The 16,361-nt window shown below is 43.0% G+C and overlaps 1 protein-coding gene across 1 annotated transcript in view; it reads right to left on the bottom strand.

The window, feature by feature from the left end:
• LOC120903644 (teneurin-m) overlaps positions 1-16,361 on the bottom strand; it is a 520,615-nt gene that overhangs the window by 451,574 nt on the left and 52,680 nt on the right. The window contains exon 5 of the mRNA XM_040313191.1: positions 1,820-2,113. Within this exon, the coding sequence (XP_040169125.1) occupies positions 1,820-2,113 (294 nt within the window). The remainder of the gene's footprint in view (positions 1-1,819; positions 2,114-16,361) is intronic.

Genomic DNA, 16,361 nt, shown 5'->3' with positions numbered 1-16,361 from the left:
AGGTAGGTTAATAGTTTTGGACTTTGTGTTAAATCAAACGCTTAATTTTTGTTGAAGTGTTTTTATTTCAGGTGAAGGCATTTTTGTACATGCCTGGGGGTATTATGGGTATATTTAATAAATTTCAAAAGCCTCAACGTACCAATTCAATTAACATGTCTTTAGATTAAAACATTAAAAACTGTTTGAATGTGTAGCTTTCTGTCAAATTAAAAATATTGCTAGCAGCATTCTAGTGACGGTATTGAAGAAAGAACTGCATTAGTTTTTGGAGCGAGACAGGTTCTCGATTCGTCCCGGAACTGAAACAGTTTTAGGTACAGTTCTTGAATTGGATTGAAATAACGAAAGCATCTCAAAGATCGAACGTCAGATATCAGTTTCAGGATCAGTATTGGTTCTTTTTAAGTTCTAAGACTAGAATGATCACAGGTTCGGCATCATCTCCAAGACTGGTATGGTTCACTACCAGGTTCTGAGCATGTATGAGTTAAGAATCTATACGAAGGCCTGTGGACTTAGAAGGACCTATGAACTTAGAATGAATTCCAGGTCCTTTCTGGGTCCCTGATCAGCTCTAAAGCGAATACAGAATCAGTATTCAAGTCAGAAACAATAAGAGAACTGTGGGGCCCTTCACGATTCTGGTCAGTTTTTTGTATGGAGTTCGACAGTTGGAGGCTGAAATCATGTAAACACTCGATCCAAAACCACACATAAAACTAACCTGCAATTTTTAGTCTTGATTATTCTAGCCTCAAAGCTAGAATTAGATTCAAGTACCTGCTCGAAAAATGGCAAAACAATCTTGTTTACATGTTGTTTACATTTATCCCAAGGTGCATCAAAGAGATCTGGTGATGGAATCCAGAATCAAAGTGTATGTAGTCCAGGTGGTCTTATAGCATGTTTTTTACAACCAAATTTTAAAATCACTTGTTGACAGGATGGGTGAATTTTTTTGCTCAAACAAGCTTTCTGGAGGCTTAACAAATAAGCAAAACACTCTTAAAATCTTCATTCAGAAGCAGAAGCAAATAAAAATCAGCTTTCTAAATTCATACACCTTGGGATAAGCCCACCTGTATTTTATACCCACTTAGATAGCTGCTTGAAAACTGCTATACAATGCAAACAGCTGACAGGCTGAAATTTCAGCATACGAATTTCAAACGGAAAGGACCCCAGTATCAGTTACAGGAGCTGCATGAGTTGCAGATCAGTTTTTAGACTAGTATGAGTTCAACATTTTTGCAAGAAAACAGTTCAGAATCTTTTCTAGAACCGGCATAGGTTCAAGATCTGTTTAAGGCGGGTTTTAGTTTAAAATGAGTACAAGGATTGGTATGGATTTAATATCTGAAGTACAACAAATGTAGATTCAGAGCTAGTATCCCACAACCAATATCTTCTCACACTGTATTCTTTGTTTGAGTGAAATCATGCTCTCCGTTAGTAAAGAACCACAACATCCTTCATTTTTGCTTCGTTCCTTTTGTCCTAAAGGGCTAATGTAAATCCCATCAGCAGTAATAAAACTCCAATTAGCTCTAATTGTTCACTTCAACCATCTGTATTCTTCACCAAAGAACCCGACTAAAAGCAACAAAAAATAAGAATCCCCCAAACGCATATTGAGCTCATCAACTCGTCATCGGCACTCAGCAACAACCATTTACCACACAAAATGCGTAAACCGAACTCATCTGTGCCTGTGACGATTGGCCAGAGTAAAAATATGAAGAAATCCTGCAAAATCAATGGCACAACCCAAAATTTCCTCCTATTCTCTCTCTCGATTTCCCCTTGTTTAACTCACCGTTATTGACGAGCAGCGTGTTTTCCCGGGCGAGCGAAGCTTCCGCGTCGGTCAGCGTCGCACTGGAACCGTTCTCGGACGAGGGTGTGTTGAGGGTGAGCGGATTGACTGTGGTGGCGGCCGGGCCGATCGCCCCGGGCACGTTGCCGCCCTTGGCGGTGCGGTAAGTGAAATTTGATTGTCTTTCGGCCGTACCGATGGCGTTGTACGGCTGGGCGTAGATTGACCGATGGATCGGACTGTCCTCGTTGTCCGAGCTGTTGAGCGAGTATCTCGGATAGTGGCGCGATTTTCCTGCCAAAGAAGCAAAACGGAGTAGAGAAGGATGGGTGTAAAAGTGTGTATGCACATTCGGGGCAGAAACATGTGGGCTTTGCTTGTTAAATGATAAGCAAATATTGGTCCGTTGCTGGAGGCGATTAAAACGCATAAGCGATGCGATAGGATAGGAGCTTTCTCTCTCGCTCTCCTCATCTTGTACTGGCAATGTTGACCCAAATAATGCATCTACGTGTCGATAACTAAATACGGCACCTTTTTCCCTTCATTTAATTTCACCTCCACCAACCTTGCCCTTGGGCCACTTCAAGAAATTGCATCCAATGGATAAGCCAACCCGGATCTCGACGCTCGTCTCTACAGGAGTTGATCGTTTCGCAATGCCCGGAATTTAGACCAAGTGCGTAGTGCGAGTGTATCGCCTCGTCCGCACCGACACAGACCGATCGGAGTTTGAAATATGACCACCATCCTCAGTGCCCTTTCCGGCCACCAAACCACTATCACCACGCCCGGGAATGGTGAAAATGAACGGCAACTACGCTTTTAATGGCTCTCAGCCGAGATAACAGATCAAATTTGTTTTCGATTAATTTCTCAGCCCTTGCCGGTGGAAAGCGCACACCGTCCATGGGATGAGTATGGGGTTATGCGTGTGCAATGCCTCCTCTGCCGAGGCAGTTCGCAATCCGGGACTCTGCGTCCCACAAGCTGCACCAACCGATGATACGATTTTCGGCACCGAACCTCGCTTGATAGTGCAATTTGATTTTAATTTATTTATATTGCTCCCGTTACGCGCATCCGGGCTGCGTTCGAGCCTAGCGCCATCGATTGCTAGCTTTGCTTCGTGTTTCGCGTAGCTAAACCACACCGTAACGGATTTTGAAGGTCGTTCATTTCGCTATTTGCGATGGGTTAGAAGAAGAGAACAAAAAAAAACCCTGCGGGAAAGCCTGTTTTTGCTGCAATAGTTAAAATGGTGTTTAAAATCGCACCGAAGGATTAGTCGCGCTTTTTTGCCGGTCGGTAGGAATGGAAGGATTTAATTCAAATGGGGCCCCTTTTCACCCCAACTCTATGGTACGGTTTCGAGCGATTGCGCTTGCCGAAAGGGTGGAAAAGATTAACCTCTTCGGGTTTCGGCTTAAGGTTGTGGAAGGCTGGAGAGTTTGGTGGAAGTAAAAGAAGTATGCTTACCGCTTTCAGATAGGATTATCTTTTGGTGGTGTTTTAATTAAACATTTAGTATTGTGAGATGGGCAATATCTGCTTCACGAGCGATTAGCTCAGTTTTTTTAGTTGCACCAAAGATTTATGATTTGCACAATATTTATATAATTATCTAGTTGAATTTATCAACAAATAAACTAATAAATGTAATACAATATATTGCGCCTAAAAGAATTTTTAATAAAAATCTTAAACAGAACACAATTTGATTCCACAAGATGCGATTCCTTTTCCGAAAACCGAACCACAACTACTAGCGCCATCTATGTGTGAGATTTCCAAACCGACCGTCGTTGATTCCCAGGCAACAATATCAAGTCGAAAAGATGCTGCAAATGTGTTTTTTTGTAAATTCCGTTCTATACTTAAACAATTTGTTTTGAAATTTTAGAACCATTAGATAGTGAAAATGATAACAAAAACATGAAATTTATAATCCCAAAAATATATGATAAAAATGACAAACCTAAAGGTATAATCAGGAGCCTTCAAATCAGAATGGATGAAAAAGAGAATTATTAAAAAGGTAAAATTATTAACCACCAAAATTTTAAACCTGTTATTTTCAATCACAATTCGATCAAAAAGGTTCACAGCTCGATCAGCACCCTTCTAAATCGAAGCAAAAACCACCTCGGGCTAAGACTGTGAAATCAAATTACGCTAAGCTCGGATTTCTTTCCACACAAAAGCATAGAATTCACGCCAAAAATAAAGCGGATATACATGTTCACACTTTTCATACAAAAAAAACTTTAGATGGAAAATTCTCTCTCTCTGTCTCTCTCTCTCTCTCTCTCTCTCTCTCTCTCTCTCTCTCTCTCTATCCGTCAGCCTTGCCTTGCCTGAAGCGAAATGTGTCCTTGCGTGTCATTGTTACAAACACAAAATTGCATTCAATCGCACCTTGTTTGCACCCTCGGGGGGTTTTCAAAACAAATGCCATCAATCGCGGTTCGGAAGCGCACAGCAGCAGCAGCAGCCAGAACAACAAAAATGAATCACCTATAAATGGACAATTTTTGGGCCCGAATTGATGGGCCTCGATTCCATTGCAACGCCGTACATCACCCGACAAAGTCACGTTAATAGCACCGAGTGACAGTGGGACACACAAACGCACACGCACAGAACCCTGAAAAGGACCCTTACGCACGGCGTGAAATGAAAACACGGCGCAAGGTCAGGACGTGGATTGTGTAACGCTACCGTTTTCCGGTTGCATTTTTTTTTTCACTCTCTCTTTAGCGTCTTGCTTTAATGTCCCTTTCGGGTGAGAATTTCTGCCGCACATACACCGGAGAGGGTCTTTCCTTGAATGCTGCGGCCTGTACGCGGCAGCGCTCGGTTGAAATATAGTCATCCGCTTTTCCATTATCGCGCTCGCCTAGTTTCCGCCGATCGGTCCTTTCACTGTACACGCATTGATCGATATGAAATAAGCATAAGAGAGGGAGAGACAGTGTCCCTATTACATCGCTCCCATCGTGTGCAAAACAAAAACTGCATTCACAACTGGGTGCATGTGCATGTAGGGTGCTTCTCTGTTATTCCCGTAGCTTCGGTCACACAAATCCGCACCTTTCAACAGGGATCAACCCTCGGTATGTTGCTGCCGTCATTATTACTTCTGTTGCAGGGCCTCGAGGTGTTCCCGGGATGGTAACAAAAAAAAAGAAATTGTCACTTCAACGTGGCAGGGAATGGGATGAAAAACGTCCCTGCCGATTCATTGCTACACCCGGTGGTCATTGGTGTTACGCGATCGCTCGCTAAGGGGACCCGTTCGCTTTGCTGTTTGCCTACCAACTGGTGCACTGCCGACTTTGGCATTATGCAGTTGACTGCGATTCAATTCACATTTTGTCGTCGCCCGGTGGTGCTCATTTTTCAAACCACCAAACCGTTACACACCCTTCGGCGGGTTCATTAGCCGTATTTGGTGTCGATGGGTCTTTCTTTCCCATTTGGCTGGGGAAAAACATGAAAAAAAACTTTCTCTCTCTCTCTATTTAATAATCCATCACGTGCAGTACACGTTTCTGGCTAAGCGAAAATACGTAAAAAAAAACAATTACCCAAACGTAACAAACCGACAGCGGCTGTTTTGAAAGCGTTTATGAGACGTTGTTTGTAAATAATGTTGTTAATTCCCCTTTTTTTCAACGGCAGCAGCTAAGCGAACCTTTCGATTTGGGTTACCTTCTGCCGCGCGTTTTGTCCGCTTTCAAGGACGAATGCACCACGAAATGATTTTTTTTACTGCAATTGGTGCATTTTTTAACGTTGTTGTGTGTGTGTGTGTGTGTGTGTGTGTGTGTGTGTGTGTCACGGTTCACAGCCAAGTTTGCAATTCTACCATTTTACGTGGCGTGGCGAGATTTACTGCAACGATTGGACGGAAAGTAAAGCCGGATCAAGTTACAGTGGGAACGCGCCCAGGCACGGGACACGTGGAAAACATTATCGGTGAATTCGTTTGTACGCGTGTGTGTATGTGTACGTGAGATTAAGAAGGAACCATATTTGATGCTGGTGCTGGTCGAAATTTTCCTTCCAATTCCCGACATCGTGTCATGGACAATTTAACGAATGGGTAATCAAAATTTGCATAAACATAATGCATCGTGCGGCGCATGCTGTTATGAGAAGCACAATGGGCACGGCTAATGAAGGTCAACCTAGTGGAACGGAAAAGGATCGATTACCAGGGCAGGATTTTGATAAGTTATGGAGATATTGAGGCACTGCAAGGAGAAGCGATGCTTGATGATGGTTTCTTATCGATTAAAGATATCATCTACGTTAAATTATGCGGGTTTTATTGTGCATCATAGTAATTGGAATAAATTGTTGATGACATGCAGATATAAGATTGTTTTTGAACATATCGAGAATGTATTTTTCTAGACCCAAATCATAGTGGGGTCAAATCTATAATGTATTGCTCAAACAAAGTTTTTTATGCTCTCAAGTAGGACCTCAGCTCTCCGTAGGACGTCCAATTAAGGTTGTCATCAGCCTCTCTAAACTAATATTGAACCTTTTCTACACCATCAGTTGTTAATCATATCCTATTAAAGATATATATGATTCATGAGTTATATAAATCATTTACAGTGGCCGGCAATATAAAGTGGCCACTACTTACAATTTTATATTTTTTCCATTTTTTCCGTGAAAGATGAAGTTATTGTACTGCTTTATTTTTTGAAACATTGTTCGTGATATGCTTAAGAATGCGCAGTACCATAGCATGACAAAAATGAGAAGTTTGCTACAAGAAAAAATATTTTTTCCAAAATTGATCAAAATCACTGTGCCAAAATAAAGTGCCCACTTTATTCATTCTACAGAAAATATTTTTCTGAACAAATATAACACTAAACTTATAATTTATATGCGTTCCTCTTGCATTCTTTACATGTTCGAGGATCTTTGACATAATTTAGTTTTGTTTTATTTGCACATATTTGGCATTTATTCTTCCTAAGAGTATTTCTATGTTGTTGAATCTATGTTAGAGGAATTAAGTCTGAAGTTTTTAATCCTTGCTATGACGAGACGAAGAATTGAAATAATATTTCAAATTAAACGACATTAAAATATTACCACTCATCGAACAACTCCCCATCACCATTTATCCTCCAAACCAACCACCTCAACCACCTTGAACAATCATAACGTTATTCATCAATTGTCAAATGGAATTTGAATGAAACATGCTCCCCGTAAAAAATCGTCTTCCAAACCATTACAAACAGCCAGCCGATAAAAACACCGTCTCAATAAATTTACATCACCCACCGCACATGCCGTCCCCAACGGCTGCTAACCAAATTTAATTTAACATTATTTATTGCCCACCGAAAATCAACCGGAAAAAGAGCCGCCGCACCGCGAACACAGCCCCTTCTCTGTAGGAAAAAAGCGAGCCCACCAGAACCTGCAACCTGCTCGTTGCTCAGGCACGCTTTAAACAACTATTGGAATTTATGTTTGGCACCAATAAAAATACCTTACCAACTTGCTTGCTCGGCGGAGTTTTCCACAACCCACCTCTCGCCCACTAACAACGCGATCGGTAACCACCGAAAACACGTTGTCGCCGTCAGCAGCTGCTTACCAGCAGCGTGCGGTGGTAGCATTATTTTAATTCATTAGAAAGTGTAAAACGGGAACGGCGGGGAGGGGTGTTCGGTGGGTAAGAAATACTTCTTTCAACCAGTATTACATCACAAATACCGATTGAAGGAAATGGGGAACCGCTGCAACACCCCTTTTGTTTCTGTTCCGAAACGTGAAATGTCGGGGCCGTTCACCATGCACACACAAGATCGGTTGGTGGAGGTTGAGGAAGCGTAAATGAAGGCGTAATTTTATCGTGAAGAAGTACGTTTTCTTTCGTCACGGAAACCAACAAACGGCTTTTTAGTTTGGCAAGGAAGTTGGCTTTAATATTGGTGGGCAATAAATTTGACAATTTTCTTTCGCCATTTCAAGTTTTTGGTGTTGAGGAAGCTTAGGTTGGAGAATGTGTAAAGAGTGGCTGTTTTATGAACTAAAATTTTGTAGATCAAAAATGCTGAAAGAGCAGCAATACGGCCTTTTCAACCCGTTCCTCTTGAATACAAAAAGAATGCTGAAAGACGAGTTGTATGAATTTTGATTAAAAAAAAAAATCAAAATCAACTAGAAACGATTTTCCTCATTTTTTGCCTCATGACACTCTACTTCATAAATTTTAATCCTTGCAACAATTGACAGCAGCTTTCACATATCCGCAGACTATTAAAACGCTCTACAAATCTACGCACGAGTGTGTTTGTCAGCTTCAAGAGACATTCCTTCGGCGAGATTATTAAAAAAAAAACCAAACTACTTGACATCTCATCTTCAAATACGTTTTTTTTTATTTGTTCCCCAAACTCTCAAAGCTAATCTTCCGTTTATCTCCTACACAAACGACTGAGAGCGGGAAAAAACAAACACTCACGCCACATCATATCACACGATTGGTGCTTTATTGACATGATTAAGTGCCACATTTTGTTCCACGGTAATATTTATGATTTTAATCATAAACGCTAGAAAGACACGCGACACGCGGGAGTGAATCGAAATAGGTTCGTATACGTTTAGGTATTTTTTCCCAACCCCTCTTCCCGAATGTTTTATGATATGAGCTCACCAGCAACACACACACACACAAGCGTCACCAGCAGCTTTCGGTGTGACTTAATTTGTTTTGGCAAGCGGGCAAGTCAACAAAACAGGCAGGTTATGCTTGTGTTTTGACAAAGAGCTGTAAACGATGCCAAAACCATAACGTTTGATTTCTTTCATTTTTTTTTTTGTGCCTCACCACCGTATTGCAGAACATTTCGCGCTGTAAAAAAGCATGCATAAAGGGCGCATTTTGTGTGCGGAGTTTTCATAACCTCGAATGTAGGAAATGTCTATTTCACACTCAATTTTTAGCGCATTCTTGCGTGCGATATTTCCTCCGGCGTCAAACACACACACTGTCGCGGGATGATGCTTCTGCCTGCTCAATCTTCTTCCCATTCGAGCACCGGGTGAGTGATTTTCCACCGTTGTTTTCCCTGGGTGCAAATTTTTTTGGAGTTTGTTGGTAGGGAGAGAAGGGAAGCAGCCGGGACCTGTAAACCTCGCACCAACTGCTGCCATAACACGCTGAATTTCAATGAGATTAGTCTTCATGAAATATTTATGTTTGTTTTCAGCCACCTTCTTCCCATATCGGGATGTGCGTCCCGTTCTTCCGCACTGTCATCCGCTCCACACGTCAGCTCGCTTCCAGCATTTCACTCAGGTGTGAAACGTCTGCTTCCTGCTGCCAGGGAAGGTTTTTGTTTTCGGGGGACCACCGTTTCGTTCCTGTCGCAAGCATTTTTTGTGGACTTTTCCCCATGCACAGTTAGAACACAGCGAGAGAAAGAGCGAATGCTGACGCTGTACATACACTCACTCATCCGACCTGGCTTAGTCGGAGTTGGGACGCTTTAAAGGGTGCAGCGATTGCGATTGCCATTTTTTCTTTCGCGAACGCCTCAGCTCCAGCCCAAATAGGATGCAAAATTATACAAATTTGCACTCATCCAACATCCCACTGTGGGGGAAAATAGCGCAGAATTCAACGGCTGCAGAGTGTCGCCGCGTGTCGGTGCGTGTGACAGGTGAAATTGACGTTAAGAAGGATTTCGTTTTCCCACGTTTTCGGTACAAAAGTGCGAATAAAAAAACGACACAGCCCCAGCACAATTGAACCCAATTTTCGGTGACGAAAATCTGACTGACTGACGAGGGCGTATGGTAAATCACACAAATCGTGGAGGGACAAACCTGCTGCTTTCGCATCGTTTTGTTTCGTGGCCTCGTGATTGAAAAGCGAACTAAAGCGACAAACCGACCCCACCCCCTTTTTGGCAGGGAAAGAAAGCAGAATTTATGCCAAAAAGTGCGAATTGATTCGATTGGATTGAGCACCTTTCTACGGCAACTATCTTGGAGGATGAGCAAGGGAGAAAAGGCCGCATCCTTACACGCAACCAATAAGCCGTCAACCGTCAAGCTGTGCAAACGTGCAAACAAAAGTGTGCGCTCATAAAATTTGAATAAGCCATTCTTGCCATTCCTCCAACGACACATGTGGTGCTTCCTTGGGGATTTTCTTTTTTTTCTCTCACTCTCACTTGCCTAAATCATCCCACTTCACTGCACACCGATAAGCAAGCAAGCGTCTAATCTAAGCGCAATATTTAAATGTTACAAATCGTGCGTGGCGTTTGTTTCGTGGTGTTTCGACGCACCAAACTCCCAAGTGGAAATGAATTCCATCACGGTAGCTCAACCGTAAAAGGCATCATTTCCTCTGGTGGATGTGTGATGTCTCTCGCTGGTTTGATAAGAAAAGTGCCACGATTAACGATGGAAGCAAATTTTTCTTGCCATGATGGAAATATTCTTGCGCTGGTAAAATGGTTGAAATGTATATTCAAAATGGAACGGGATTGTGTCAACAAAATTCAAATCACAATCCATTCCTGTGGGATGTCCTCGTGCGGAAATGCTTTTGATTGATAATCAATGTATGGGATGGTTCTTATTTACCTAAACCAGTCGTTTAAAGGTAATAAACGCAGAGATTAGTATGCCAATGAGATGGAATAAGGGAAATGGAATTGAGATGGAAGCAGATTGGAACGAAAAACAGCAAACAATACTTTTAATGCAGAGATCTCCAGCTTAATTCTTCAATCTGCAACAATGTTTGCTCTACTGCCTCAAGAGCATTCTTCCTCCACCGGGCACTAACTGGCATTTAATCCATCAAAAACGTCACTCGCCCCAAGGCACTCAGTCCAAAGTGCGCTCTTTTTGTCCATAATGCAACCAGCCATCTCCTGCAGTGATGATATCACCCCTTCTCAAGCGACCACGACCACCACCATTATGCTGGTCGGGATTTAAAATGCCACTACGGACACATGTTGCAATTCGCACGACGTACGGCGCTGCACGAGCAGCGACACAGCTTCCGATTGCAATCGCGTGCGCGATTTAACGTTCCCATTTGTTGCCACCCTGGTACGACCAGCCGTGTGATGAGCCGGATTTGTCCTCCGTTGATCCGCTGCAACAATCGCTGGGATGGGAAGAAAGTATGGCGGGTGACTTTTCACTTTAATGCATTGTAATGATTACGGGCCACTTCTGTTCAGGAGCGATTCTTTTCCCAACATTCACAGCTGATAAGATTACATCGAGCCGATTCTTGCGATCGAATCGTGTTTTAGAATATTCTTCTTTGTGATTCTTGCATTGTGATCTTCTTCAATGTGTGTGATTGTAGCTACTGATTGACTCTCTAAAGCAAAGGGGACTTTCTTCCTTCGATTGTGTAAGTTAAGAGATGAAAACATTACCCCAAAAGTATGATAAGTTAGCGCAATCCGGCACGTGTCACACTCGACGCCCGTTTCCGGGGTTGGAGTCGTGTGCGCGAAGAAATTGGAAACACTAACAGAAATCCTCTTAGGCTTATTACTGTGTGGCAGCCGTCGACCCGTGGCCACGTACTCGATACGATCGAAATTTCGAACCGATTTGAAACAATTCTCCCTTTGAAAACAATCGCCAGACAGCCGGTGTGACCCCGGCGAGGAGTCGTTTTGCGTTGATGTGATTCAATTAGACCGATTGCAGCTTGCTGGCAATATGGCACCTTTCCGGCGGGCGCGCGCGCGTACCATAATGCCTTCGTCGGCCGCTTGTTGTTAGCTTAGCAGCAAGAATTTCACTTAACACACGAGTGGCACGCCGCACCAGCCTTTGGCCACCGTTCTACTGAACGGACGACCGTTGCCATCCTTGTAAAACACCGTCAATGTGCTGCAAATCCTTTCACAAAGTACAGTGGTGGTAGAATTTGACGAGCAAATATTTACTTTTCCATTTCGACTTTACCGCACCGAAGCTGAAGGACTCGGTCTCGGCCCCTTGGCGGTGATGGATGGAATGCAAACGAGCGCAGTCTGTCGGCACCAAAAACGCACTCGGTGAAAGAAAGTTGAACAAAGTTGCCATTGCCAGCCTTTAGAATAGGCAGTGCAGAATTTCATCTTGTTAATGGAAGTAAAAATGGCTTGCCACTGCCGGCAAAATGGATTCGTGACCATTATTGGATGGTTTTTGGAGCCTGGGAAAGCTATGTTCGGACAAGGGTTTTCTCGGCTTGTTGCTTTTTGTAGCGGCTCACTCACCAAGGAGCGCACCATGAAGAGTGCTTGAGATTTGCTTTCAAAATGGAAAATTGCATACTGTGTGCGCTTAAGAGACCATAATTGAATGATAATTCGTTAAAGTAAGGGTTGAAAGACTACAAAAATAAATAAAAGTATTTTTGAAATGCTCGTAGAATTCTAGCAGAGCGACATGTTTAGAACGTACTTAAATCTCATTAAATCCCATGACACCCAGACGCTTTCCCTTTTGTTGAGCCTTCAGCACACTCTTTCAATGAAATCATTATCTGCTCTCATTACCCCACACAAATGTCATCTCAAAATGCCTTCGTCACGTTCACGAGATAGATATCGAATGTCCTGAAAATGAGAAAATGTGTCACCAAGTGATTCCAAGGGGAAAAACCAAGGGGCCAAACCCCATTCTAGCAGTGATTTCGATGCCTCTCCAGACAGTATGCAGCGGGTGCTTCATTTCTCGCTAACGACCCAACTATCGGCCGCTTGGCAAAACCCCGGCTATGACACATTTCTTTCCCAAAAATCGAAGGGTGATGAAATTGTCCAAAAATCATACCTTTCTCCCTCGTGGCTTCGCCATGGACTGCTGGCTTTCCACAAGCCAGAAAGTTAATTGGGAAGTCTTACGTCCTCTGCTTTGGGGGATTGGAAATAAGATCTACAGCCACACCGATGATGATCCCTCTCACGACTCCTACCCACCATCGCGCTAAATCTCTCACTATTTATGGACCGACATGTGGCCTCGGTGTAAGCCATTAGTCGCACCGAACGTGTCGCATTTAATCGGAATCGAAAAATCCACCCACCGTGCCAATTAGTGTGGAGCGAACAGGAGCGAGCAGAACGTCCATTTGCCTCCGAAAACGAGCTACAAATTGTTGTCGATATCTTTTGAACCTTTCCGGGCTCGAGTTCACGGGCAAATGGGAAACTGTAATTGAACGTATTTTTTCTGCTTGCAAGCACGTACCTTCAAACGATGGTAATAACGCCACCATTAATCAAGCCAATTTTTAAACCAAACGCAGGTGACAATTATGTGTCAATTGGCATTTTACAGCTAATTTTTACACCCTCCCCGGTTTTTGCCATTTCCTCCCGGGAGCTGGGGGGAAAACCTGCCGGACCTTAATTATCGCCACTCAATCATCCGGCGGTCCCATTTTCCATTGTCGTTCGTCATTGTTCCGATTGTCCCGGCTGGTGGCGATAAGGCCCACAGGACGGATGGAAATTATGAAGACATTTGTACCGTTCGTTGGCCGGCTCGGAATGGAGAAATTAATTCCTTTTTACTGCAAAAAGGGGAAAGCAAAAAGAAGGAAAAAAACTGTCCCATTGTTTCCTCTCTTTTTTAGCTCGACAGAAAAAGTCGTCACAAATCTGAAGCGCGTCCCAAAGGCTTACCCTGGATCCTGGGACTGAGGCTTTATCGTAAATGATTAATAGTGAAGTGCCCTTTGGGAAATGTGCTTGTTCCCTTCGCCGTTTTGCCGAATTGGAAGGGGATTATTTTTTGCGTGTGCTGTTGATTTTCATTTCAAATGGTGCAAAGATATGGTGCTCACCGCGGGTGCTGTGATTTTGGGACGTATTATTGCCGAAGAAATGGTAGTCAACACCGAATGTCTTCGCTCGGGTGGATTCTCTTTCCAGCCTCTAGGAATAAACAACCCGGAAGAGTGTTTCCTGGACTCACTTCATTACATCGCTTCATGTCTTTTTCGTTGTGTTTGTGTGTGTGTAGATGTGTACACACACGTAACGAGGCACTCCTCTCATTCTAGAGCTCCTAATAAAACAGATTATTAAACCCAAACCTCCCGGCAAGGCAAGGTTCGTCCTTTTCTTTGGCAAAGCAAAAACTCTCCTTCCTCCAACAAGTCAACACAATGTGGCCGCTTTATCAGGACGGCAGCATCTTACCAGCGTACCACTGCAACATGTACACATTAAAAACATAAAACAAAGCCCAAACAAGCTCATACACAATGTGTGTGTTTGTGTGGTGCTCGTGTGCAGCCCGACCCTAGACTGCGGGAAAGTCACACTGCAATCAGCACAAACCGAAGGAAACCCTTTACGACCCGTCCTTTCACTCCCGCGGAAAACGCACTGAGACCGAAAGAGGTATGAAAAACTTAAGAATTATCTTCCAACCGAAGACGGTGGTCCCGTTTGATGGTGATGGTAGTGGTGGTGTCGCTTTTCTTAAGATATAAACCATTCGGACACTTGTTTTCCGGGTTCAAGCACACTCCGGCGAAAAGGGGTTTTCAGCGGACCGACCATCATTTTCCATTGTTTTTCCAGCCCGTGCCCTGGTTGCGCTACAGAAAAACAGAACCAGAAGAAAGAAGACCGTGTGTGGTCGTAGCCACACCGCAACGATTCGTGTTCGTATGTGCTTATTTATGGTTGTTGTTTTTTTTCGGTCGTACAAGCAAACCCAACACAATCTCTTCCGCCAGTCAAGGCGAAATGTACTGCCACAAATTGCACCAAACGATGGTGCGGCGCACTCACTTGTTACAGTGGCCCAGGTACCGGACTGATTGCTGCAGTGGCAGGCAGCCATTCACGACTGCACGAGGATTTCATCGGCGAACGTAAAACTTCAAACACCCCACCCACAGGATGCTCCATCGCCGTGACCGGTTTTTGCAAAGACGGGAGAGCCGAACGAAGGAAATTTAATTTTCCAAACGGTATCGTACCCGTTTACGGTTACCCGGGGCCAGTCGTAAAGGTTCGTTGTCTACCGCCAATGGATGGCCGGGCAAGTCGTTCGAGTGCTTAACAAGGCGTACTAATAAAGAGCAATGGTGCTTTGTGTGTGTGTGTGGTTGCGCTTGCGATGAAATGGTGGTCTTAAATTTGCTTGCGTCTAATTTGAATCTGTTTCGCGTGGGAGTGCGCTTTTTACAAGGGTTCTTTGAATTTGAAGGGGAAGTTGGAATCATTTCCATTGTAAGGTATCTTAAAATTTAATTAGTTACATTAATTGTTAGATTCATTAGTGTATTGCTGGAAGGAATGGATGTTCTTCGCGGTTCACCTAGAGGGCGCCACCTACTGAGCAATACTTATAGTTTAAATTTGGACAGGAAATTTCCTTCAGAACTTTAATTGCTAACTGGAAAAGAGCATACCATATAGGTACAAATAAACAGAACTTTCTAATTGAATTTTATTTTACATTGATTCTTTACAGTGTTCTTGACATTACATTGAGTTTTCTTGAAAGCATTTCTTTAAGTAAGTGGGACAGTTCAAGAACAAACATCGTTCCTTTCTTCTACTTCTACCCAATTAAATTTAGAATTTTTTTACCAATACAACCAGACGATTCTTCTTGAAATGAAGAAAAAGCAAGCAACGATCCATTAATTCGAAGATAAGAGTGCACACGCTTTGTTGTTGTGTACATGGATCGTCTTCTTATTGTGTTTCTTTCAAGGCAAGGTATCACTACACTCATTGTGTAAGAATTGAATGAAAAGATTAAGAGGGTTATAAATAACAGAGCCGCTTGCTATGAATAAAACCAGTTTGAATAAATAGCTGCATTTTTTTCTCTTTCTCTTGCTTAGCTTCATACACTGAGGAAAGCTAAATCCCAGAAAGAAAAAAGAGAATTTTAATAAATTAATTTACCAATTGGAAAAGGTAACAACAAACCTTAAGCAATCTATTCGTGATTAACCACTCTTTCGTGAATGACAAACAAATATTCGTACCTTTCATCATTCCTAACAACCTTTCTCTTCGCCTCAGGCAGTAATCGCGCCCCATCCCGTTCATTCCACTCCTCCGGAAAAAGGGGAAATAGTTTTCGAATGAAACGTCAGTTGTAATAAAATAAATCCGCACTGCTGTAATAACAGACGCCGAGCTACACCCTTTTTCACTTTGCTGTCCTCAATTTGGGACCGCTCTGGGTTTGCAGGAAGGTCCCGAGTCCTCTTCCTTTCCCTCCATTACATTCCACATGTACACAAAAGTTAGCCCTACCCGATTACGCACTTAGAACAACTTTTGGTCTCGTTCGTACCGTGCGTTTGTGTGTGTATGTGTGTGTGTGCCAATCGGTATTGCGACATGACAGAAACCCCTTAAAACTATGAATCCTTTTTTGACGGGGTTTTACATCAGAGGAAAATCAGTTCCTCATCCCTATAACCATTCCGGTTGAATTCTTCATTCATCTCTTTCTTATATACATTTTTTTTTGCCTC

The sequence above is a fragment of the Anopheles arabiensis genome, chromosome 3 (genome assembly GCF_016920715.1).
Source record: "Anopheles arabiensis isolate DONGOLA chromosome 3, AaraD3, whole genome shotgun sequence".
NCBI classification, from domain to species: domain Eukaryota; kingdom Metazoa; phylum Arthropoda; class Insecta; order Diptera; family Culicidae; genus Anopheles; species Anopheles arabiensis.
This window is presented reverse-complemented; position numbering and strand designations above follow the sequence as displayed.